At 44.4% G+C, this 23,037-nt stretch overlaps 2 protein-coding genes across 2 annotated transcripts; one reads left to right on the top strand and one right to left on the bottom strand.

Moving 5' to 3' along the window:
- Positions 1 to 644: 644 nt before the first annotated feature.
- Positions 645 to 3,702, bottom strand: LOC149278292 (fibroblast growth factor receptor substrate 2-like). The gene is made up of 5 exons (XM_089502140.1): positions 3,637 to 3,702; positions 2,663 to 2,849; positions 2,359 to 2,472; positions 1,596 to 1,738; positions 645 to 1,502 (listed from the first exon to the last, which is right to left on the bottom strand). Exons 1-5 carry the CDS (start codon positions 3,700 to 3,702, stop codon positions 645 to 647), a joined length of 1,368 nt encoding a protein of 455 aa, XP_089358266.1.
- A 4,376-nt stretch (positions 3,703 to 8,078) lies between these two features.
- BFAR (bifunctional apoptosis regulator) lies at positions 8,079 to 22,652 on the top strand. Its single transcript, XM_089502132.1, has 7 exons — positions 8,079 to 8,332; positions 10,871 to 11,075; positions 12,464 to 12,633; positions 19,948 to 20,092; positions 21,333 to 21,503; positions 22,133 to 22,335; positions 22,460 to 22,652. The coding sequence occupies exons 1-7, from the start codon at positions 8,079 to 8,081 to the stop codon at positions 22,650 to 22,652; spliced, it is 1,341 nt and encodes a 446-aa protein (XP_089358258.1).
- The last annotated feature ends 385 nt before the right edge of the window (positions 22,653 to 23,037 follow it).

Raw genomic sequence — 23,037 nt, 5'->3', positions numbered from 1 at the left:
AGAGGTCCTCTAATTGTACTGCACTGATGACTGCATCTCTCTTCCCCCCCCCCCCCCCCCCCATTACAAAAAAAAAAAAAAAATTTAAAGAAAAAAAAAAACCTTACATCCCATTCCTTTTAAGGGTGGTGTCGTTCCCCCCCCCCCCCACCCGACATCAGCAGGAACTCCCCCGACCACACAAGAAACCACACAACTTGGATCTTACAGAGATTATAATTTGTCCAACTCTTAAGACTATATTTTGTTTATCTTTACAATAAAAAATGCTTTAAAAATAAAAGTTCATCCTAAAACTCTCCTCCAGTAATTTTCTTACTTTCTGAAACCGATGAAGTCTGCATCTTCAAATAAGCAACTACATCTTTAGTGCTAAATGTCAATAAAACCCGAAGTTTCTACACAAGTTACAAAAACACGTTTAAATTGTCGTTTCAACTCAATACATAACTAAACACTGAAATACGTTCTGCATGGTCTACAAGGCTGCAAGTCTATTCTAAACAAAAAAAAAAAAATTCTAAGCAAAAGCCAAGTCAAGATCGCATAGAGTCTGGAGTATAAGGGCTATGACATTCAAGAGGTTGGATTGTCCGGTACCAATACCCTGTTTTGGGTTTCCATTCATCGCCCCCCCCCCCCCATCACATAGGGAAATGCTTGCTGTTATGCCTGGTCTTTCTAGTGCCATCATCCTTTGGCCTGTGCTTGTGTATGCGAGATAAAGCAACAGTTTTCTCTAGGTCCAATTCAGCATAAAGCTCACTTTGCGGATTTGTTGTCCACGAAACCGAAGTCGTATCAGGGCTTTGTGGCGTTTGGGGATTGTCCGAATCGCACCCACTCTCCATCTCAACTTGAATGTAGTTTAGTTTCCTATAGTCTTGAGTTTGCTGTTTCATATCAAAGTTAAAATACGTAGCAACGCAGTCCTGACGGTTGAGAGAGTCTTGTCCTAAAGACAGTCTATTATGATACAAACGCATTGCTTCTTTGGAGGGAGAAGCCCTCTGTTCTAAGCTATATTTCTCCTCAAAGACCGAAGGACTCGAGGGCTGACTGTCAAATCCACACAATGCAGTTCGTGTTGAAATATAATTTGTATTTTGTGAATCTGAGCTGCTGCTGACTGAAACAACCATACTTCTAGACCTGAAACGCTCACTCTGAAGAGCGCCAATGTTCTCATAACCCATCCTTCTGATGCAAGATGCTTCTCGACGTTCGTCGCTGTCATAGCCTGTGTCACATATAGCATGATTCAGGTCTACATTAGAATTAATGCTGTGGAGGACGTCCACTTCTGCCTTTTCCTCTTTGTTTCGAAACACAAATAAGGGCTTTTGGTAGGCTCTTGATCCTTGATACTCCCAAGACATCTCAAGATAACTGCGTGTGGAAGATGCTTGGCTGACCCCACCATCTGAAGTTTGTTTTTCCAGGGGTTTATGATCATATCCAAGTCTCACTCTGTCATCCTTATAATCCACGTACCTGTAAGGCTTAACAAAAATGAACACATGCATAAGGGGAAGGTCGTAGAATGGAAATACTTGTACTTTTACTCAGGTGAGATTAAGAAGAAGGATTCTCACCTGTTCTGAAGTTTGCGGGGAAATCACATCAGGGATAATCTCACCCCCAATTGGTTCAGGTCTGCTAGAAGATGACAACACATACGACGAGGCTGGAAATGATGGGTAGGTCTCATATCTGTAGGGCAAGGTTTGCTCTGCACCTAGATGGAAACATTTTTTTCATTACTAGTATAATATCAAAATTAGGTTCTCCTAAAGTTCTCCTTGTGCTGTTCACTTTTTCTGTGTGTAAAGTTTCTGGGTGCTTGCATATATTCTAGGTCTTATCTTTGCCCAATCTACTATACCAATTAAATGCTACAATGGAACAGACTTCATTAGCATTGCCATGAAGAATCATCTCAGTGTGGTGTTTTGGATTACCCAATATATCACATGGTTGACAATAGATGCCTATATGCATGCAGATAATAGGCATTTATTAAAAAATTAACCAGGTTTTATTAAGTTTAACCTATTTTTGGTGCTCTTGTCTGAAGTGTATTTTAGCATTGCGTCATCATTTGGGGCTAAAAGACTCAGGGCTTCCACCCCTTAGAACCCCCTTCACCTAGCAACAGAAATATTCCATCATTTATCAACTAAATTGGTCAGTGAGCCTCTACAGACTATATTAATAAAGTCTTAACACTTCACATCATAATAAAAAACCACGGTGACCCGGGGGATTCATACATTAATGCGACCAAACAGTCTGTAGGTAACTGTGTACTACGGGGAAATCTACAAGAAAACAGTGCCAAAAAATTATTATTCTTACACGTGGGACTGTCGCTGTCTGTATCAGAAATGATGCTTATCCTGTTATTTTGCATGGAATCCTGTAACTTATTAAATAACTCTTCTGCACGGCTGCACTTGAAGCCAAATATACCTAGAAATGATAAAGCAAGACATTTATTTTATATCGAACACGCAGCAATCTGATCTATTTGGAACCTTTTTGGGTTTTGCATATTTTTAACTATATGACGCAAGAAAGGATTAAAAAGTAACCATGGCGTGGATCAAAAAAACAAAAGAGAATCTGTGTGGGCTTTAAAATAAGTGGCCCGTATAATTACCTTCCCCAGTCTGACATCTTCTGCCACATACGAACGAGAAGAGATTGGAGTTGTATCCATACTTCACCAAGCAGATATAGGGCCACTTCACAAACCCTCCTTTTTCGAGATGCAGGACTAAACAAGTCTCTGTAAGCTCCATAACCCCCGGGCATATCTTTCTACCATCATCATTCACATTTATTACCTTAGATTCAAAAAGGACACAATTACAGGTGACTGTAAACTGTCGCTAATAGCAATCAAAATTAATAGCTTTGGGGTTTTAGCATTTGTTGCAAGTTCCATCCCTCAGTCAGTATAGTTCTATGATGCATAGGCGAAGGGTTAATGTTATTAAAGGGGAGATTCCGAAAACATTTACACCCCCTGGTTATTGCCCTACAGTTGGAAGAAATTGTTAATATTAGGTTACTTAGCAGTAACCACCCTGTGATCTTCTGCCATTTGTAAAGCTAGGTCTCAACCTGAAAGCCTCTTGGAGATCGGAGCACGGCGCTGGTTGGGTCACACATTGTGTAACCGTTATCTATATTATTTTACAGAGGGCGGTAGATAAATGGAACAGCCTCCCATCAGAAGTGGTAGAGACTAATACAGCAAGGGACTGGAATAGACATATAGCTATCCAGACTCTAAGACCAAGGACCGATTAAGGTCGGGGTCTTTAACTTGGGAAAAAGCGGGCTGAACAGTTATTTTTCAACACCAAATTCTGCGTGTCTTTGTTACACCCTTACACAAGCCACATACCGTCAAATCCATCTATTTGCAACAATACTGTCCTCTGACTTCACAGATGGGGTTTTGAGGTCAGCCCAGAGCAGTACGATACAAAAACCAGCTTAGAAAAGCGATACAACCGTAGCAAAGTACAGCACACAACATAGTTTCACCGAGGTCCTACTGCTAACCGCTAGGTACAATTACCAAAACAGATCGCATGATGGAAGGGCCCTTAACGGAACCGTTACCTTAAACCGGTTTTCAGCTTCTTCGACATCGCATCGCTTTCTTTTACTACAGAGACAAAGGCCCATCCCGCCTGCAAAGATCCCAGAGCAAAAAATGATCAACTCCTCACCGTTAATACATGACCATTAATAAATAATTAAGCAGCCTCAAGCTTTCTGATATCTCTGTTAAAAAAAAAAAAAAAAAAAAAAAAATTTTTTTTAAACTGAAGTAAAAGTTCACCAAAGCTGACTGATGCAATTTACACGACAGCCAGCCCAACAGGTATAGTTCAAGTTGGGTCTCATATTAAAGACGAATTTTAGTCTAGCAGACTTTCTGAATTTAATTTCTCCAAATCTATAGAGAATTGCATGTTGTCATTAGGGAACATGATGTAAACAAAATAAAATCACAATTTTTTTTCCCGCCAGAATAGGTCCGCACACCAACTTAATTCACGGCACCATTAGTTTATCATTCACACCAGGTTACAACACTAAAAGCCTGATATAAACCAATAAAGTCCCCCAAAGAACCCCATTTCTCCTATTACCTGCCTGATTCTCTAACCTAGTCAGACCAGGCCACCTATTTACCGCCACAAATACCACATTATATATAAACACTCAGACTGCCCCCAGGACCAGGTTTATATAATAACGCAAATGAGCGCATGTAGACACCCCGTTAACTCCTCTCTCACCTGCCCCAAATCGCTTACAACCAAACTTCTATGGGGTTTGATTTTGTGAAACAAGTCAGGATTGAAGCATACATTGAACCTTCAGACATATTACCCCTTTTGGGGTTTTATTCACTAAAAGGAGATTTGGGCATAAAGCTTGCGGGGGGGGGTGCGGTTTTAACTCTCTTGCCCCTGTATAATGCATAATTCAGCATGTAAGAAATCTTGATGGTTTAACTATACATTATACAGGGCCGGTCAAGTGCTCACTGGGGTTGGCCCTCCATAATGTATAGTGAAGTCAAGGTGCACAACTCTCCTACAAGCTCTCCCTTTAGGTCAAGATGACAACATACCCCTCAACATTTCAGGAGGTATATACAGCTATAGGGGAACAGAGGCAGTGTTATACATATGCACAGCCAGGGCACCTTGCTAAGTGCGATATTATGTCATATCATAATGCAGAGCATCACTACTTCTCATAGGGAAGCAGCAATGGATTTCACAGCTTGCTGGGTCAGTCAGGGGCGATCGGAGAAGCGAGACGGTGAGGCTGCTCAATGGGACAGCAACCCAAAATCATGACTGCCCTGCGGAAAACAGGACACCTGGGAGGTATGTACCACAGTTACCGCACATAAAATGCTCTGCTCTCTGAAACGAGAAGCGTTTTAAAAATCAAACAGAGCTTTGAAATAATCTTTATATAAATAAAAGATAATAATAATAATTATTAATATCAAACTTTATTCCTCTCATATGCTATACAAATGTAAATGGATTCAGCACGCTGGTTAGCACTGCACCGGTGCTAGGACCCAGCGTCCACCACACTGACAAATTGTGCCGAAGTGCTCAATGATTCCTGCCGCGAGTTCACAACACAACATATGTGTTTATAACAATACATAAATGCACTGGGACTTCGCCTCATATTGTAATAGTGGCACTTTGTCTAAAATAAAAGATAAGACGAGGTTGTGCCTAAAATGTGTAGCGTTTTTAAGAGATAATTATAGATACAAAGTTTTATGTATCTTGTGTTTATGGCTCTACGCACGGGTTCGGTGACGTCATTGCTACTCCGGCAGAGAGATTACGCACGAAGCTGCCAGCACTTGGGCGGTCTCTAAGAGGAAGGAGATGTACTCTATGTGTTGACGCTTAGAAATATGGCGGCACCCTCCAGAAGTGAAGAGGAAGGGGATCAAGGTATTTATTAAGTTGCGTAACGTCAGCCGTTTCGGGTGGTTTCGTTTGTTGTAACGATGTGGGCTATGCTCGGGTTTACAACCAACATTTATACGGAAGCAGCAATCGTGCAGCGGCTTTGCCTGCTGCTTTCTCTGTGAATTAGGGGTTTCCAGTATGTGTGACGTTTATGCAAAGCGGTAGAAATCTCAGGGGCCAGGTTGTCATGGTTCCTAAGAGTCTCATGCTAATGATGAAGTGGTAGGCAAATGGAACAGCCTCCCAGGAGAAGTGGTAGAGGTTAACAGGGAGTTTGAACATGTGTGAGATTGGCATATAGCTATTCCGAATGTAAGACAAGACCAGGGGCTGATTAATGACTTTATAGACAAAAACTGAATAGCTGAAGAGAGCTGAATAGGTTATAGCTACGTGGTTATTATATATGCCCACACACCTATATTCCAGTCCCTCTTCGAATGTCATATTCTTGTGGTTTGTACTTTATTGGTTAATAAAATAGCCCCCGGGTGGTAGTTTGTTTGCCACTGGGTTTACCTCACTAGGGCTGGTTGCACTGTCAAGGCTTCATTATGTCATTCCCCTACTAGTTCGTGTCAATGACCCTGCTGATATGACGTCTACGTTGTCATTAGTCAGTCATGTTGTTTTGTTTTTTTTTATTGTTCGTGTGAATAAAGTTTTCTCTGGCGCATTGCAGAACGTGGCAGCGAGAGTTCTCGAGTGCCTTCCCTTCCATAGAAGCGCTGAGCGTGCAACGCTTCCTTCCAATGCCTGCTCCCTTATCCTGTTAGTTGGCTGCGCTTAGGAGACGGACGCCGGGAAGGTGGAGCGTTTCTAAGTGCTGAGTGACAGGACAACGCACAAAAAGAACAAAAAATGAGGAAGTGTGCGCTTGATCCGATCCATAAATAGTGTCGCCACCAAATTTCCAGAACTACTCTGCAACGAGAGAGACTGATCAGTGCCATTATACGCATAAAAGGTCTGGGGTTCGTGCATCAAAAAGTTCCAATGATATATCCTGCTGCATGCATATGTTTAATAGTAAATCTGATTTATACGTTCGGTTATGGCGACGGCGCACATTTTCTCCTTCTCGTTATATGCTTACAGTTGTTAGAAATCCACCCCTGGAGTTTTGTTACCCCGTAGGGAAAACAATCATGTAGGAATTACTGCCTTTCGCAGGGATATCTATGATGGCGATACGTGAGTGAGGATATCAAAGCGGCTGTGTGTCCATCGGGAAATCACAGGTGTAAATATTAGTAAAGGGCATTATATTAATATGGATTATTTAAAGGGACGTTCCAGCCATCATATGGACTTTAATGGGTAGGATAGCTGTGAGGTCCCCATTGCAAATCCGTATGAGGTTCTGTAGAGTCCTCCTGTATGCCATCTATACTAGGTGAGATCCAATGTGACCCCAATACACGTATTCGGAATGGGAGTGCTTTCCTGCCACTGATTGGCTGTTTCCAGTATCAGATAGCAGAGGAGGCAGGAAGCTGCAGCTTCCACTAAAGGCAAGCGATTTGTTGACGAGTTTTGAAAAATGCATATTAAAGAATGGATTCTTTGTCCTTAAGGCTGGCTGGAGCACTGTATCGTTCCTTGAGTCTTTGTTTTATTACTCGCCCAATAGTAGAAAAGCTTCTTGGATACTCATTGTTTGCTAGAGCTGCCGTAGGCAGAGATGAAGTCCGATTTCTCTGCGAGATGAGCTATAAAAAGAACACGGTGAAGCGCAGCGTGTCTGGCTGCTTTAGCTGTGATGGGAGGTGTATGTGTGTATAAGAGCAGTAGTTGACTTGCGAATGCCCCAACATTGTGTAATGTGAATCAGTTCTTGGGTTTTGTCTCAGATTCAGGATAGCCGTATACCTATCCTATGCATGTTTACAATCATTGACTATATTAGTCTCTACCACTTCTGCTCGAAAGGCTGTTCCACATACCTTTCTCATTCAGCCAGAGCCATATAGTCGTTCGTAAAATCGGCAACGCATGAGGCAAAGACTTCATCTGACTTCACGTTGGTCGATTTAATGTGTTGGCCGGTAGTAGGAAACCTAACCGGATTCAATGCATGGCTCACGGACATTCACACGCAGGCCCTGCAAGAACTCTTAGAAATAAGGGTCCCAGCTGTGCCTGTGGGTCACGCTGCTGTGCCATGTTCAGCCAGTTCTTCAGGGGGGCTTCCTCTTCACAAGTTACTGGCGCTGTCCAGAGTCGTGTGAAATAGGCCACTTACAACATCATGTTCTCAGCTCTGGATAAGGCTTGGATCAATGTTCTGTAAGTTCAGGACCTAACAGAGGCTGTGATAGATAACATTTTGGGTAAAACGGCATTCAAACTATTATGTTTTTTTTTATTATTATTATACCTTATACAGCTCTGGGAAAATGGGACTTTTTATATGCGAGTTCTTGATATAAATAGACCTCTGCTGTTTTCTAGGATTAATTACATATCAAGGATTTCACGACTATCCCTGAGGACTGGTTTCTCCGTTTCAATAGAAAAGACGTTTTGCGAGCTTCAGGTATGGAGGAGGACGTGAAGTTAAAAGGAAGCAGCGTCGACCCCATCCCAACATCCAAGATAGACTGTAAGATTTCGGTGAGCGAGTTCTCGTGCCACTGCTGTTACGATATATTGGTGAACCCCACCACTCTGAACTGTGGCCATAGTTTCTGCAGGCACTGCCTGGCGCTTTGGTGGGTATCTTCAAAGAAGACAGAGTGTCCTGAATGCCGAGACAAGTGGGAGGGATTTCCTAAAGTGAACATTCTACTTAGGTAAGTGGTTACCATGGCGATATCTATAGAGATGTTTTTAAACTTTAGTTGTATATTTTACTTCCTATTTCTAGCTTTCCACGCTTTTCAATCCACTCATTGGCAAGTAAATATTTATATTTTATTAAATTATTGTAATATTTTTTTTTCCGAAAGGGGTACCAGACAAACAAAAATTTTAGTTAACTCCTACAAAATAATTAGCTGTAGATATAAATATGAGAAAACTAAAAAGATCATTCAAAGTTTTTGTCTTGGTCGAGAAAGTATTAAAGGTGCTGTTCCATATAGGTTTTTTCCCCCCAACCTTCCTAGATTTTTATTATGTACTAGTGTTATGTACATCTCACTTATATTCCTTTTTATAATAACATACTGTTTTGCTGTATTTTCTTGATAATGCATGTCGGTGGGGCCTCTTAATCATGTCTCTGCTCTGCTGCCAGTTTAGTAGGGGAGATGCCTTTAAGGTTCTGTAAAACTTTTTACAGCATTTATCTGGTGATATTTTAAGAGGTTCCCTAGGTGGAACGGCACCTTTAAAAAAATAAATAAATAAATAAATAAAAAGATGTAAATTCCCAGATTTTTGGAACACAATTTGGATGGACAGCACACTACGTCAAGCCACTCAATGGCGCTGCAGGGGATCTTCATAATGTAAAGAAAGTCCCTCTATTTGTTTCCATTACAAGTCAGCGTTTCATATAGTTAAATATGTTGTGTTTATTTACTAGATTGAGAGTTGGCAGGATAGTTGTCCATTATTCATTATGAAATGCAGAGACTGGCAGGTTTATCCAGTGTGAAGGTCTGATCTGGCCCTGTGTGATGTACAATTCAATGGGTGAGGAAGAACAGATTTAACTACCGTATTTGCTCGATTATAAGACGAGGTTTTTTTCAGAGCAAATGCTCTGAAAAATACCCCTCGTCTTCTAATCGGGGTCGTCTTCTAATCAGACCTCAAATAGAGGTCTGATTAGGAGACTAAGATCCAGATCCCCCGCACCGCTGCAGGGGACCTGGATCCTCCTGTCTCACCCCCCCCATCATACACACACTTACCGGTGCTTCCTGCTGTGTTGCCGGGGCAGCGGGTTGACGTCTACGCGATCCGCGTAGACAACGTCCGCTGCAGCCGGAAGGAGGTGTGGCTAGCAGCGGGGGTTGTCTGCGTCCGTCGCATAGACCTTCCCCGACTGTCAGAGATCAGAGTTCCCCGCACCGGTGCGGGGAACTCTGATCTCTGACAGCCGGGGAAAGTATACGCGACGGACGCAGACAACCCCCGCTGCTAGCCACACCTCCTTCCGGCTGCAGCAGAAGGCGACGTCAACCCGCTGCCCCGGCTGGAAGCACCGGTAAGAGAGGGGGGAGAGCGGGGGAAGGGGGGGGGAGAGTGTGTGTGTGTTAGTTAGTTAAATGGGGGTATAGGGTGTGTGTGTTAAATGGGGGCATAGGGCATTTCTGGAGTGGCGTTAAGGGGGCATTTAATAGAGCACTCTGCCTCCTGAAATGCCTTATACCTCCCTATATGCCACTCTGCCCCATAATATGCCTTTTAAACCCCTAAATGGCAGAGTGGCATATAGGGGTATAAGGCATTTCTGGAGGCAGAGTGCTCTATACAATGCCTTTTAACTCCCTTAATGCCACTCTGCCTCCTGAAATGCCTTATACCTCCCTATATGCCACTCTGCCCCATAATATGCATTTTAACCCCCTAAATGCCAGAATGGGATATAGGGGTATAAGGCATTTCTGGAGGCAGAGTGGCACATAGGGGGTCAAAAGGCATACCATGGGGCACAGTGGCATATAGAGGGTTAAAAGGCATATCATGGGCCACAGTGCCATATTGGAGTGGCAAGCCTGGGGGCAGATGTGTGTAACTGGGGGACAGGTTGGAAAATACAAGAAATAAAAACAAAAAAAATCTTTTTCTCAATCATAGCTTTTATTAAAAAAAATAGTTTACATGAATTAACATTTACTGGTAAAACTTTTTTCCTTTGGGGTCGTCTTATATTCAGGCTTTTTCTTTTTTTCCTAAGTTAATATTCAGATTTTGGGGGGTCGTCTTATAATCAGGGTCGTCTTATAATCGAGCAAATACGGTATTTGTTATACAGGGGCCACTCCAGCTTTTCAGGTGACGTCAATGACCTGAGATCACAGCTTTCCTATTTTAGTGAATATGTAGGGGGCTTAGTAGTTGCTTTTCTTCTATATTTAACATTGCAGTTTAACATACACGGAACCAATGACTGCAATGTCTAACCTTGGCTTGCCTACCGTACCTCACTGGGAATTTAGTTGCGTATCTATGCGTTCTCCCCTTAAAGGAAGATTCGCGACCAAAGCCCCTTAAGCTGGAGGCACAGAGAGGTAGCAGGGTCTGTTATATTTCAAAGAAAAGAAAAGGTCTATGTACACGTGCAAAAATCAAACTTGATTTGTATGCATTTTGAAATGGTCTTGGCCTGAGTGGTGTATTGTATAAAATGTCACTTAGTTTCTTTGGCGTTCTTTCAGGGATGTCATAGAAAAGCTGTTTCCTGATGACATTCAGCAGAAATATCAGGACATTGAGCAAAACCGTGACATCGCCCAGGCGCTGCAGGCCTTCAATAAATACGGCAATGATCAGAATCAGACGTCTTCCACCGGTGGACGAGCAAATCCACAAAGAGGAGGGGGATTCTTCTCAGGTGTTCTGTCCGCATTGACAGGCGTGGCGGTAAGAAAACTGAACTATCCTATGCTTTCAACAACTTTCTTTCCATCCGGCCTCCGCCGTCATTGTAAAAGATAGATGGTAGCATTCACATTACCTTACTTTTAATTGTCAAATCGGTAAGACTGACAATATACAATTTGACATTAGGACATACGACATGATGATATATAGAGCTTCTCTTCTACTCTTGAGAGCTACCTTCTTTTGAAAACCATGCTTGAAAGTGTTACATCTAAAATCACACCATACTTTAGACTATTGGCCAATATAGCAATCGGCATATGAAGTTATGTATTAGTATTAATGGACAATAATCTGTGTTCTTGAATGGTTTAATGCACGCTGATCTTTTCAAACAAATTTCTACTAGTGAAGTTAATCTTAACGCAGAATGTAAACTGTTTCTCTTGGCCACAATCCTAATCTGTGCAGTTGTCGATAAATATAATTAATGAAAAAAGCTGTAAAATCATCTGCTATCCGAGGGCCCTGAGCGATGTAATTCTGCTATCGTTCCAAATCTTAGTAATATAAAATTGACGTTGAGCGTTGCTGCAGTTGACGAATAAGTAATGTTATTCATATGCGGCTCCGGAGGGTTAAACATTAGCTAAGAATATTCCCTCCTGTTGTCTTTGCGCTGTCATATTCTTGTGGTTTGTACTTTATTGGTTAATAAAATAGCCCCCGGGTGGTAGTTTGTTTGCCACTGGGTTTACCTCACTAGGGCTGGTTGCACTGTCAAGGCTTCATTATGTCATTCCCCTACTAGTTCGTGTCAATGACCCTGCTGATATGACGTCTACGTTGTCATTAGTCAGTCATGTTGTTTTTTTTTTTTTTATTGTTCGTGTGAATAAAGTTTTCTCTGGCGCATTGCAGAACGTGGCAGCGAGAGTTCTCGAGTGCCTTCCCTTCCATAGAAGCGCTGAGCGTGCAACGCTTCCTTCCAATGCCTGCTCCCTTATCCTGTTAGTTGGCTGCGCTTAGGAGACGGACGCCGGGAAGGTGGAGCGTTTCTAAGTGCTGAGTGACAGGACAACGCACAAAAAGAACAAAAAATGAGGAAGTGTGCGCTTGATCCGATCCATAAATAGTGTCGCCACCAAATTTCCAGAACTACTCTGCAACGAGAGAGACTGATCAGTGCCATTATACGCATAATACGCATTATACGCATATTGTGATATAAGGGTTACGTAGTAACAAATTACTCAAATCACTTGGAAAAAGACCTGATTTTTAACATTGTGTATATTTACAATTGTCTCTGGCCTAGAATCTCTAGCTATTCATTTTGACATTTTTACTTCTTCCTACATTGTATCGTTTCTCTGGGTTAATGGGATCCTTAATCAGCTGTGTATCCTCCTTTCCTCTTTCATCAGGTTGTCCTGCTTGTGTATCACTGGAGTAGCCGCGAGTCTGAACAAGACCTCCTCGTCCATAAACCAGTTACTAAATGGACCCCTGAAGAAGTCATCCTGTGGCTGGAACAGTTGGGTCCATGGGCTTCCCATTACAAAGAACGTTTTTTGGCAGAGAGGGTTAATGGGAGGCAAGTCATTGTTTTTATTGCTATTTTAACGTAAAGCTGGCATGAGTATAATACACTGACCTCTATGCATGCCGCATTGCTCAATTTATTTTTACTTGGCATCATATTATGAAAAGAACCTTAAATTATTTGCTGTTCACATAGTGAGCTGTGAAGTCTGTATCTAACTTCCTTATTTATCTTGCGTTCTGATGGATGCCGGAGAACAATGATTGTGTGTATATATTTATATATAAAATCCCCTGCGGCTAAATGGTCTTTGGAAAGTACATAAAAGACAGAGGATTAAAGGGAAAATGTGACGTGACGCGATGCTGCTTGACTCGTCAACGGGTCAGGGTTTGTTCTCTACAGAGGAGCTATAGATTCATCACCTCGAATTTACTTTGCATTATGGAGGACGCTCCCAAACGCCAGGCTTATCCAGATAAGGTGAAAAATCAATTTCCCCCAAGAAAGCAGACAAATCTCGGCAAATCCAGACAACGGAAAGGCAAGCGGTGCTCAAAATCCGCGAACTATAGAACCAGTCCGCAAGCTCATGATTAAGCGCGCTTATGTGCGAAACACGTTAAGTGTGTCCAGCTCTTTTTGTATTTTCTACTGATAAAGTGGGCCCCGGAAATACACCAATAAAAGAAGGGGCCTCATGATCAGGCCTGGATGATGCTAGTGGGGGAGGTCACCGTAGGGCCAATTCCCTATAGGTCAGGGTTAATGGGGGGTGGGGTTAAGAGGGCATTAAAAGGAAGACACTTTCTTATGGTCATCTACCTCTTTGTAAAACAGGAAGGAGAGGCAGATAGAAAAGTTTGTTTTTCAGGAGGATTCCTTTACCGTGGTGCCATGGCTGACTTGGAGGTGCTGATGTCCAGGATCCGAGACTCGGCTTTGCGACGGGGGACGGCGTGGCTGGAGGAACGGCTGGAGCAGCTGACCGGTAGCCCTTCGCAGGCAGAGGGCGGCGCGGCGTCTGGATCTTCCGTGGCGACGCAGAGGATCACCAGGGCACGGCGCACCCGCCCCCCAGAGAGGTTCAGCCCGGAGTTGTCTGCCGGCCGGCGGCGGAGTTCCCGGGTCCAGGGGCGTGCGGCTGGCAGCCCGCGAAGATCCTGTCCTACGAAGGTGGGCGTGGCGGAGCAGGAGACTCATGACGTTCGCCGAACTGCCGGGACGGCTGTGCGGCGTGACGGCCGGGGACGAAGAGTGTCAGTGTCCCCGGCTCCAGGTCCTTCTCGCCGGTTGGGGGCGGAGCCGGCATCGGGGAGGCGGGCTGCTCGGCAGCCCGGCAGAGCGGAACGGCGGTCCGTCTCCCGGTCGCGTGACCGCTCGTCCGGAGCGGCAGCTAGGGGTAGAAGCAGAAGCAGGACTCGCTCCTTACGGCGGTCCTGCTCGCGGCACGTCTCACCTCAACACTCCAGTTCGGGTGGCCGCTCTAATATGGCTGCTCCTTCATCTGGACCGGCTGCAGGGCAGTTCAGCAGGGCTTCATCATCTCAGCGGCGGGCGGCTTCACCTGACCTCTTCTCCTCTCCTGCACAGCCCCCTTTGATGGCTTCTGGAACGGCTGCGCAGGCACATTCGGGCCAGCCTGGTGAGTCCTCAGGGGATATGATGGCTGCTCCTGTGTATGCTTTCCAACAGGCTATGACGGGGGTTAAAGATGTATCTGGGGTTAACCCGGGGGATTGGGGTTCTTTTATGGGTGCATTGGCTTCCCTTTTGAGAAATATTCCTGCAGGGGCTCCGGGCGGTTCTGGGGTTGCGCCTGCAGCAGTGTGGGGGGGTAACGGGGTTGCGCCTGTTGCACCTACAGCGCCTGTTGCGCCGACTGTACCCGTTGCACTGGATATACCCGCGGCGGCTACGGTTTCTGTGGTTTCTATGTCTTCTGGGTCAGAGGTTACGGGGGTGGCTTCGTCTGCGGTTTCCGTGCCTACTTCCAATGTGGTAACGACAGTCGTTGCGGCTGATCCGGTGCGTCCGTCTGATACTGCAAAGGGGGAGGTATACGTCTGTTTTGAGGGTCCTTTGGGAGCTCATTTGAAACAGGAATTAAAGGAAAAAATTTGGAAAGGGGAATATGTGGATATTTTTACCCTTCTCCCGTTGGAGCGGTTTCAGTTGGATAGATCATCTAAGTTTGATGAGAAGAAGGACGAGGAGAGGCGGAGGTTTCGCCTGATACCTCGCACTTTTCAGAACTGGTTGCAGGCATTTGCTATCCTGGCAAGCGTAATTGGGGAAAAGGCTTCTGACCAATGTTCTCAGCTCTTTTGTTATATGGACAGTATAGGGGAAGCTCACAGGTTATATGGTGGGTTAGCCTGGCTCCGCTATGACGAGCAGTTTCGCCAGCGTAAGGCGGTGCGGTCATCTATACGGTGGGATCATAAGGATATTGCCTTATGGCTTAAGGTCATGGCTCCTGTTCGGCAGCCCTTTTCAGGGACTGCCGGCGGGGCTAGCAACTCGTCGCCGGCAGGGCTCAAAAAGGGATATTGCTGGCAGTTCAATGAAGGACAGTGCAAGTGGGGTACCAGCTGCAGGTTTAAGCACGAGTGTTCCGGGTGCTCCGGGTCCCACCCCCTGTCAAAATGTTTTAAGAAGGGAAAGGGGTATGGTTTTAGCTCAAAAAGGGATGACTCCAGTGAGACTAAGTGAGATGCGGCCCTGGTTGGCTTGTTACCCTGACAGGACGGCTGCGGGGTTGTTGGAAGCCGGGTTTTCTGACGGGTTTTTCATTCCGTTTTCTGAAATTTGTGTTTCTGGTGTTCCCAAGAATTTGAAGTCTGCCCTGTCTTTTCCTGATATCGTGGGAGAAAAATTGTCAAAGGAGGTGGCTCTGGGTCGTATGGCGGGCCCTTTCCTTACCCCCCCCCTCGATGATTTGCGAGTTTCACCTTTGGGTGTAGTGCCCAAGAAGGAACCCGGAAAATTTAGGATGATTCATCACCTTTCTTTTCCGAGAGGGGGTTCCGTGAACGACGGGATTGACAAGGAGTTGTGTACCGTCTCATATGCTTCTTTTGACTCGGCGTTACACTGGGTTCGGCGTTACGGGCAAGGGGCTTTGTTGGCTAAAACCGACATTGAGTCGGCTTTTCGGCTCCTCCCTGTTCATCCGGATTGTTTTCATCTTTTAGGTTGCTTTTGGGATGAGAAATATTTCGTGGATAAGTGCTTGCCTATGGGCTGCTCGATTTCATGTTTCTATTTCGAAACTTTTAGCTGTTTTTTGGAATGGGTGATCAGGGAGGAGGCTGGGGTCTCTTCTGTCATCCATTACTTGGACGACTTTCTGTGTGTTGGCCCGGGGGGGTCGCAGGTCTGTGCAATGATGTTGTCTACGCTCCAGAGTGTTATGAAGCGTTTTGGGGTTCCCTTGGCTCATGACAAGACGGAAGGGCCCGTTACTAAGTTGAAGTTTCTAGGAATAGAAATTGATTCTCGGGCCATGGTTTTCCAGTTGCCTATGGAAAAAGTGAATGACTTGCGTTTTTTGGTTGGTCATTTTCGTTCGGTTAAGAAGGTGACTTTACGGCAAATACAATCTCTTCTGGGTAAACTTAACTTCGCTTGTCGCATAATCCCGATGGGGCGGGTTTTTTGTAGGCGATTGGCGATAGCCTCCGCCGGGGTTAAGGCCTCCCATCACTTTATCCGGATCACGCATGACTTGCGGGAAGACTTAGCAGTCTGGGACGTGTTTTTAAGGGAATATAATGGGAGAACCGTGTGGATGGATGAGGTGGTTTCTAATGTGGATCTGGAATTTTTTACGGATGCGGCTGGTGGTGACGGTTACGGGGCTTTTGTGGGGGGTCAGTGGAGTGCCTCCACTTGGCCCGCCGCTTGGAAGGGTTCTGTCCTCTGTCGGAATCTAGTGTTCCTTGAACTTTTTCCGGTGGTTGTGGCCGTGGAGTTATGGGGCGACCTGTTTCGAAATAAGCGAGTGCGTTTGCATTGCGACAATTCGGGTGTGGTGATGGCTATTAATAAGGTGTCTGCCTCTTCACCCCCGGTCGTGAAATTGTTGCGGCATCTTGTTTTGCGATGTCTGCAACTTAACATGTTTTTAACGGCAGTCCACATACCCGGTGTAGAGAATTCTATCGCTGATGCTTTGTCTCGACAGCAATGGTCACGATTTCGGCAGCTGGCACCTACGGCCCTTCAGGTGGGCTTGCCTTGCCCATCCTGGCTTTGGACGATGGGGGACGTCGCGCTTTGAACCTGATACGTCGGTCGCTGGCTCCCTCTACTTGGACGGCCTATCAGAAGGCTTGGACGTCCTGGGACGCTTTTGTGGGGTCCTGCGGAAACCCTTCCTCTACTGAAGATAGGGTGTTGGTGTTGCTGAGGTATTTGGGCGACTCATTTGAGAAAGGGGTGTCGGTTTCCAAGGTGAACCAGTTGGTTTCCGCTCTTTCGTTTCGGTGTAAAGTGACGGGTGAGGCTGATTTCTGTAAGGTCTTTGTTGTTCAACAAGCGTTAAAAGGCTTTCGGAAAGGTTTCCGGACGAGGGATTCTCGTCGACCAGTTACGTTTCATATCCTGGGCGGGCTTTGCGAGGGTCTGGGCACGCTTTGTAGGGACCGGTATGAGGAAGTCTTGTTTCGTGCTGCCTTTGTGGTGGCCTTTTTTGGGGCCTTGCGTATCAGCGAGTTTGTTAGTCCATCACGGGGGGTTGGTGGGGGTGTGTGCTTTCAAGATGTGTTGGTGGGGGTTGATGTGGTGCGGTTGTTTATTCGGCGGTCCAAAACGGATCAGTTGGGTAAGGGTTTTACAGTCTCCTTGTGTCAGTTGTCGGGGTCGTCCTTGTGTCCGGTGGTGTGCTTGTCGCAATTTTTGCAGTTGCGTCCTAGTGTTCAGGGGCCAATTTTTGTACACACTGATGGTTCCTTTTTGTCGCGCTATCAGTTTGTAGCGATATTCCGTAAAGGGCTGGCGCTGCTGGGATTGTCCCCTGGTGAATTCGCGTCTCACTCGTTCCGGATCGGTGCGGCCACGGAAGCGGCTAGGTGGGGCCTTCCTGATGAGACAATTCAGCGCATTGGGAGGTGGAAGTCGTCCCGGTTTCGATCTTATATACGGCCTCAGCTCGTCTGATGTCGTTTCCCCCCCCCCTCCTTTCTGCTGCGTGTTGTTTTAACCGGTTTGGTTTGTTTATTTTTTCAGATCAGGCCTGCTGCCAGGTGTGGATTTTTGGCCATTCATTTGTCTACTGGGCGGAAAGGAGGGCGGCCGTCCGAGAACGGGGTACTCAATTGGGTCTTTCAATGGATGACGCTCAGGTTAGATGGTTCGGTTTTCGGGGTAAGACTTGGGGGGAGATTATTGCCGAATTTTATGCTAGGGTTCGGTCCGATTCTCCTCCGCATGTTTTAGTGTTGCACGGTGGTGGTAACGACCTTTGTGGAATCCCACTGAGGGTTTTAATGCGGGACATTAAATGCGATTTGGTACGGTTGGGGACACGTTTTCCGGGAATGGTGATGGTGTGGTCCCATATCACTCCACGACTTTTTTGGCGTGGTGCCAGGTCATTGCAGGGAGTTAACAGGGCCAGGGTGAAGCTTAACAAGGTGGTGTCTAAATTTGTGTCCAGATTTGGGGGTATTGTGGTGCCCCATTATGACCTAGAAGGTGACAATGCGGCTCTCTTCCGCAAGGATGGTGTTCACTTGACCGATATTGGATCGGACATATGGTTGTTGGATGTTCGGTGTGGTGTGGAGAAGGCTGTTTCTTTGTGGAGGAGCCAGCACATTCAAGTCGGGTCGGATGCGCTGGCCGTGGCGGGGAACTGAGGTTCCCGTCAGGTTTTTATGGTTGGTGTAGTCATGATACGTGGTAAAATTGTCGCGGTTTTCCATCCGAGGTATGGAATCCGTGAGTACTGGAAGTGTTGGTGGGCCTTTTTTCCACGGGCAGGGTCCCATGGAAAAGGGAGGCCTTCGTGTTTACACCACGGGCTAGTGCGGTTTTACGGCTCGTGGTTGGTGTACGCGGCAACATGCTGTGATTAGGTAGTGGTGATGTACTTAGTTGTCGCACGGTCGGTGGTTGTAACCTCCTTGGGTTGAAAAAGGGGTTAAATCTGGCGGTTTATGCATTAAGCTTGGAGGTTACACAAGTTTCAAAAATGTATGTTTAAATAAAGTTTACGTGTCGCAGTACTTACCAGAAATAAACTGTGGCCTTTTAAAATCCCATCGGTGGTCTGTCATTTGTTTTATTATTATTACACTCTTAACATGACCCCACAAATGTATCTAGTGCCTTGATCAAGTGGGCCCCGGAAATACACCAATAAAAGAAGGGGCCTCATGATCAGGCCTGGATGATGCTAGTGGGGGAGGTCACCGTAGGGCCAATTCCCTATAGGTCAGGGTTAATGGGGGGTGGGGTTAAGAGGGCATTAAAAGGAAGACACTTTCTTATGGTCATCTACCTCTTTGTAAAACAGGAAGGAGAGGCAGATAGAAAAGTTTGTTTCCCTCCCACCCTCCCTGTGTTTTCTGCCGGTATCTGGTGGGGCGGGGAACTGAGGTTCCCGTCAGGTTTTTATGGTTGGTGTAGTCATGATACGTGGTAAAATTGTCGCGGTTTTCCATCCGAGGTATGGAATCCGTGAGTACTGGAAGTGTTGGTGGGCCTTTTTTCCACGGGCAGGGTCCCATGGAAAAGGGAGGCCTTCGTGTTTACACCACGGGCTAGTGCGGTTTTACGGCTCGTGGTTGGTGTACGCGGCAACATGCTGTGATTAGGTAGTGGTGATGTACTTAGTTGTCGCACGGTCGGTGGTTGTAACCTCCTTGGGTTGAAAAAGGGGTTAAATCTGGCGGTTTATGCATTAAGCTTGGAGGTTACACAAGTTTCAAAAATGTATGTTTAAATAAAGTTTACGTGTCGCAGTACTTACCAGAAATAAACTGTGGCCTTTTAAAATCCCATCGGTGGTCTGTCATTTGTTTTATTATTATTACACTCTTAACATGACCCCACAAATGTATCTAGTGCCTTGATCAAGAGATTTAGATCTTTGCTGATGCTGACTGGTTCTATAGTCTGCGTTTTGAGTGCTGCTTGCTTTTCTAGAGTGTGCATTATGAAGGCCAAGGCAATGAGCCCCCGCTCCAAGAATAGGAGAGTTTGAGTCCTCTAACCGAAGAATGAGTTATGTAGAGACTTACTAGGGATCACCCTTTATAATGTATAGTGAAGTTAGGAGTGTTAAACCCCAATGCTCCTGCTTTAGTGAATAAGCCCATTTTAGTAATTTATTGCGGTTGGCATCTTTATTTTCAGACTCCTCCTGACTCTTGTTGAGGATGAATTCTACAAAGAGCCTTACAGCATTGAGAATAACAGCCACAGAAAGGCCATTATCATGGAACTGGACAGAGTCAAAACATTAGGCGTTAAGCCACCTCAAAATTTATGGGAGTATAAGGTATGTATATATATTTTTAATGAGAATGATTAATGTTAATAACCCTCCGGTGCAGAATATGTGTGTTCACACTACAGTGCAGGTATTTTAAAAGGCTTATAACACAAAAGAATCCAACCGTGCTTTCCACAAATAACATAATGTTATAAATACTGTGCTATGTATAAGGATCCCATCCTCAAAACAGGGAAAGTCCTATAAACTTGTATACCTTGTATGAAAAGAGTTCTACACAAGCCCTTGTATTAAAATATATTATTTTATTGTACAAAAAAGAATATTAATAAAAACAAATAGAATATTTCATAATATAGACAACAAAGGTTTCTAGGAAACTAATCAGAGCATATGGAGGAACTATGGCTATGTATATGTAAAGTGTCTCAAGTGCATGCAAACAATAAATGGATCATAAAGTGCTAAGTCATTCAAGTATAATTACATATTACTCACTATGGAGTGCACCTATTAATGTTGTAAACATGCAACTGACTATTAACATTGGTAATAAGTATTAAGGTAATTCCAATAGTCAAAAAGACATCTTAAGAGTCTTATACTCCTTACCCATATTGTCCTCCACTTCCCCTACGCCGTTTCGGTTCTCCTTTTTCAAGGGGTTTTCCTAGAAACCTTTGTTGTCTATATTATGAAATATTCTATATGTTTTTATTAATATTCTTTTTTGTACAATTTTAAAAGGCTTGTAGCACTGATGGTGTGTGAGAATGTTACGTGCAAAGCGTAGAATGTCTGTCCATTGCAGCCAAATGGGTGTATTAGATTGGAATATTGAGGGTGTTACTTTTTGGTCATCATAAAATTGCTGTGATTTGGCAACTTTTATCCAGTGGCATTTGCCTTTGTAATGGACTTAAAGGTGAAATGCAGATGGCCCTTTTGTATTTGCCAGAACATTACATAGAATTCCCAGGGAGCTAAGCAAAGCATAAAAAATGTCAAACGGGGACGTTAAAAGGTGTGTGGTTTGTCGGTAACCGTCAGTCTATCTGGTAGGGACGGACAGGCTGGCATGTTGAGTTATACACAACTTGAGCCAGATTTACCCGTTGTATAGAGAGAGTCCTGCTCTAGCTCCAGGTATTGCGCATGAACCAAGATTGGCTCACACAGCTCTTGTCAAAGGACTTTGCCACCCTCTTTTGCTGGGTCTCATTGTGCGATGACCTATTCATATATACATATATATTTATATATATTGTGTTTTATTTTATTGCAGGCCGTAAACCCTGGGAAATCGCTGTTTCTTTTATATGCCCTGAAGAGTTCTCCACGGTTCAGCATTTTGTATATGTTCTTCTTTGACTACACAGAAACCTTTTTACCTTTTATCCATACAACCTGTCCTTTACAGGGTGAGCAAGAGGAGGATATCATCTCCAAATTTATTGTAAGTAATTCAATGCACCCGCATACAAGCCATTCTAAATTAAGAAGTTAAGAAAGTTTATGTGTTTGTTGAAAAGTACACAGATCATTTTCATAATGTTGAGGCTGGCAAAAAAATGTAAAAAAAACTTAGTTACAACTCTTTTATATAATTGTGTTCAATGAGAAAGGCATGGTGTAATTATCTACAGGCCTTCTATTGGATACAAGAAAAACATGCATGTTATATAGAGCTGCACTTTTTTCTATTTCCCTATTGACTGCATACAGTCGGCATAATCAGTCCACAGAATGTGACTGTTGCCTTCGCAGGTCATTTACCTGCTAGATAAAGCAGAGCTTACGAGAGCATTTGGCTGTGATAGGGAAATGAGCACTAAGATCAGGGAAGGAGTACCGCGTTTCACGCATAGTTTGGACATGCTGTGTTTTGGCTTGCTTGTAACCTGGTGATCAGAATAACTGGCCAGTTTTGATAGCGGCTCAAAGCGAAGGTACATCTTAAACCGTTGGTAAGTTAAATAAAAATCAAGCTTTTACACTGGTGGCTGCTTACTGCAAACTGTATAAACATCTCTTGCTTTCTCTTGTGTATGTAATATAATGTTCCGTTGTTTGCTTTTTCTTCAGGATCTCAATGATCCAACATGGAAGCAGTGGAGAGAGTTCCTGGTGAAATACTTGTTTCTTCCATATCAGCTTCTTGCTGAGTTTGCGTGGGACTGGCTAGAAGCTCATTACTGGACGTCTCGGTTTATTATTGTGAATGCTATGTTACACTCGGTCCTGGAATTATTCTCATTCTGGAGATTGTGGTCAAGGAGGGAACTGAAGTACGTATTAACAAGTTTTATGTGAAACCCAGTGTGACGAGTGTCAATGACTACCATAAGGTCTCTACGACTCTGCGCCTGTCACAAAGTTACAGTTTGTTTTTTTTCCCACTTTTTCTTTTAGGTCTCTTCCTCGACTGATGTGGGGCCATTTCTGGAAGATGTCAACTCAAGGGCTTTTTGTTGCTATCTTCTGGCCAGTAATCCCCCAGTTTGTCTGCAACTGCTTGTTTTACTGGGCCTTGTATTTTAACCCAATCATAAACATTGATCTGGTGGTCAAAGAAATTAGGAGACTGGAAACGCAAGTGATTTAAAGTCAAGCCCCGGGGGGACAGACGGACAAGTCATGACACTGAACTGAAAGACAAGACTTTACTTTCTTTCAAGCTAAGAGTTGTCAAGGGATGTAGAATGTCACAATATTTTCAAGCATATTTTACTTTATTGGGCAAGATCACCCTTATCAACCATTACCAATGTTTCCCTTTTTTTTGAGAGATGAGAGGAAAACTTAGTTTGGGTGAACCTGGGTTCTACACGAGGATTATTGTACAGCTGCTTTAAATCAGTGAAAATACAAGGTGCCCTGTGATATGAACTATGGTCCTGCGAGTGGATCATTGCTAATAAGTGGTCATGATAAATTTCGGTTTCTTAGTGGACGGTGCAATAATTGAGTGGCCTGAGCTTATATTATAT

Source organism: Sceloporus occidentalis, unplaced genomic scaffold (assembly GCF_023333645.1).
Source record: "Sceloporus occidentalis isolate IW3139 unplaced genomic scaffold, rSceOcc1.0.p SCAF_195, whole genome shotgun sequence".
Taxonomy (NCBI): Eukaryota; Metazoa; Chordata; class Lepidosauria; order Squamata; family Phrynosomatidae; genus Sceloporus; species Sceloporus occidentalis.
The sequence above is the reverse complement of the archived record's forward strand: the minus strand, read 5'-3'. Positions and strand labels throughout refer to the sequence as shown.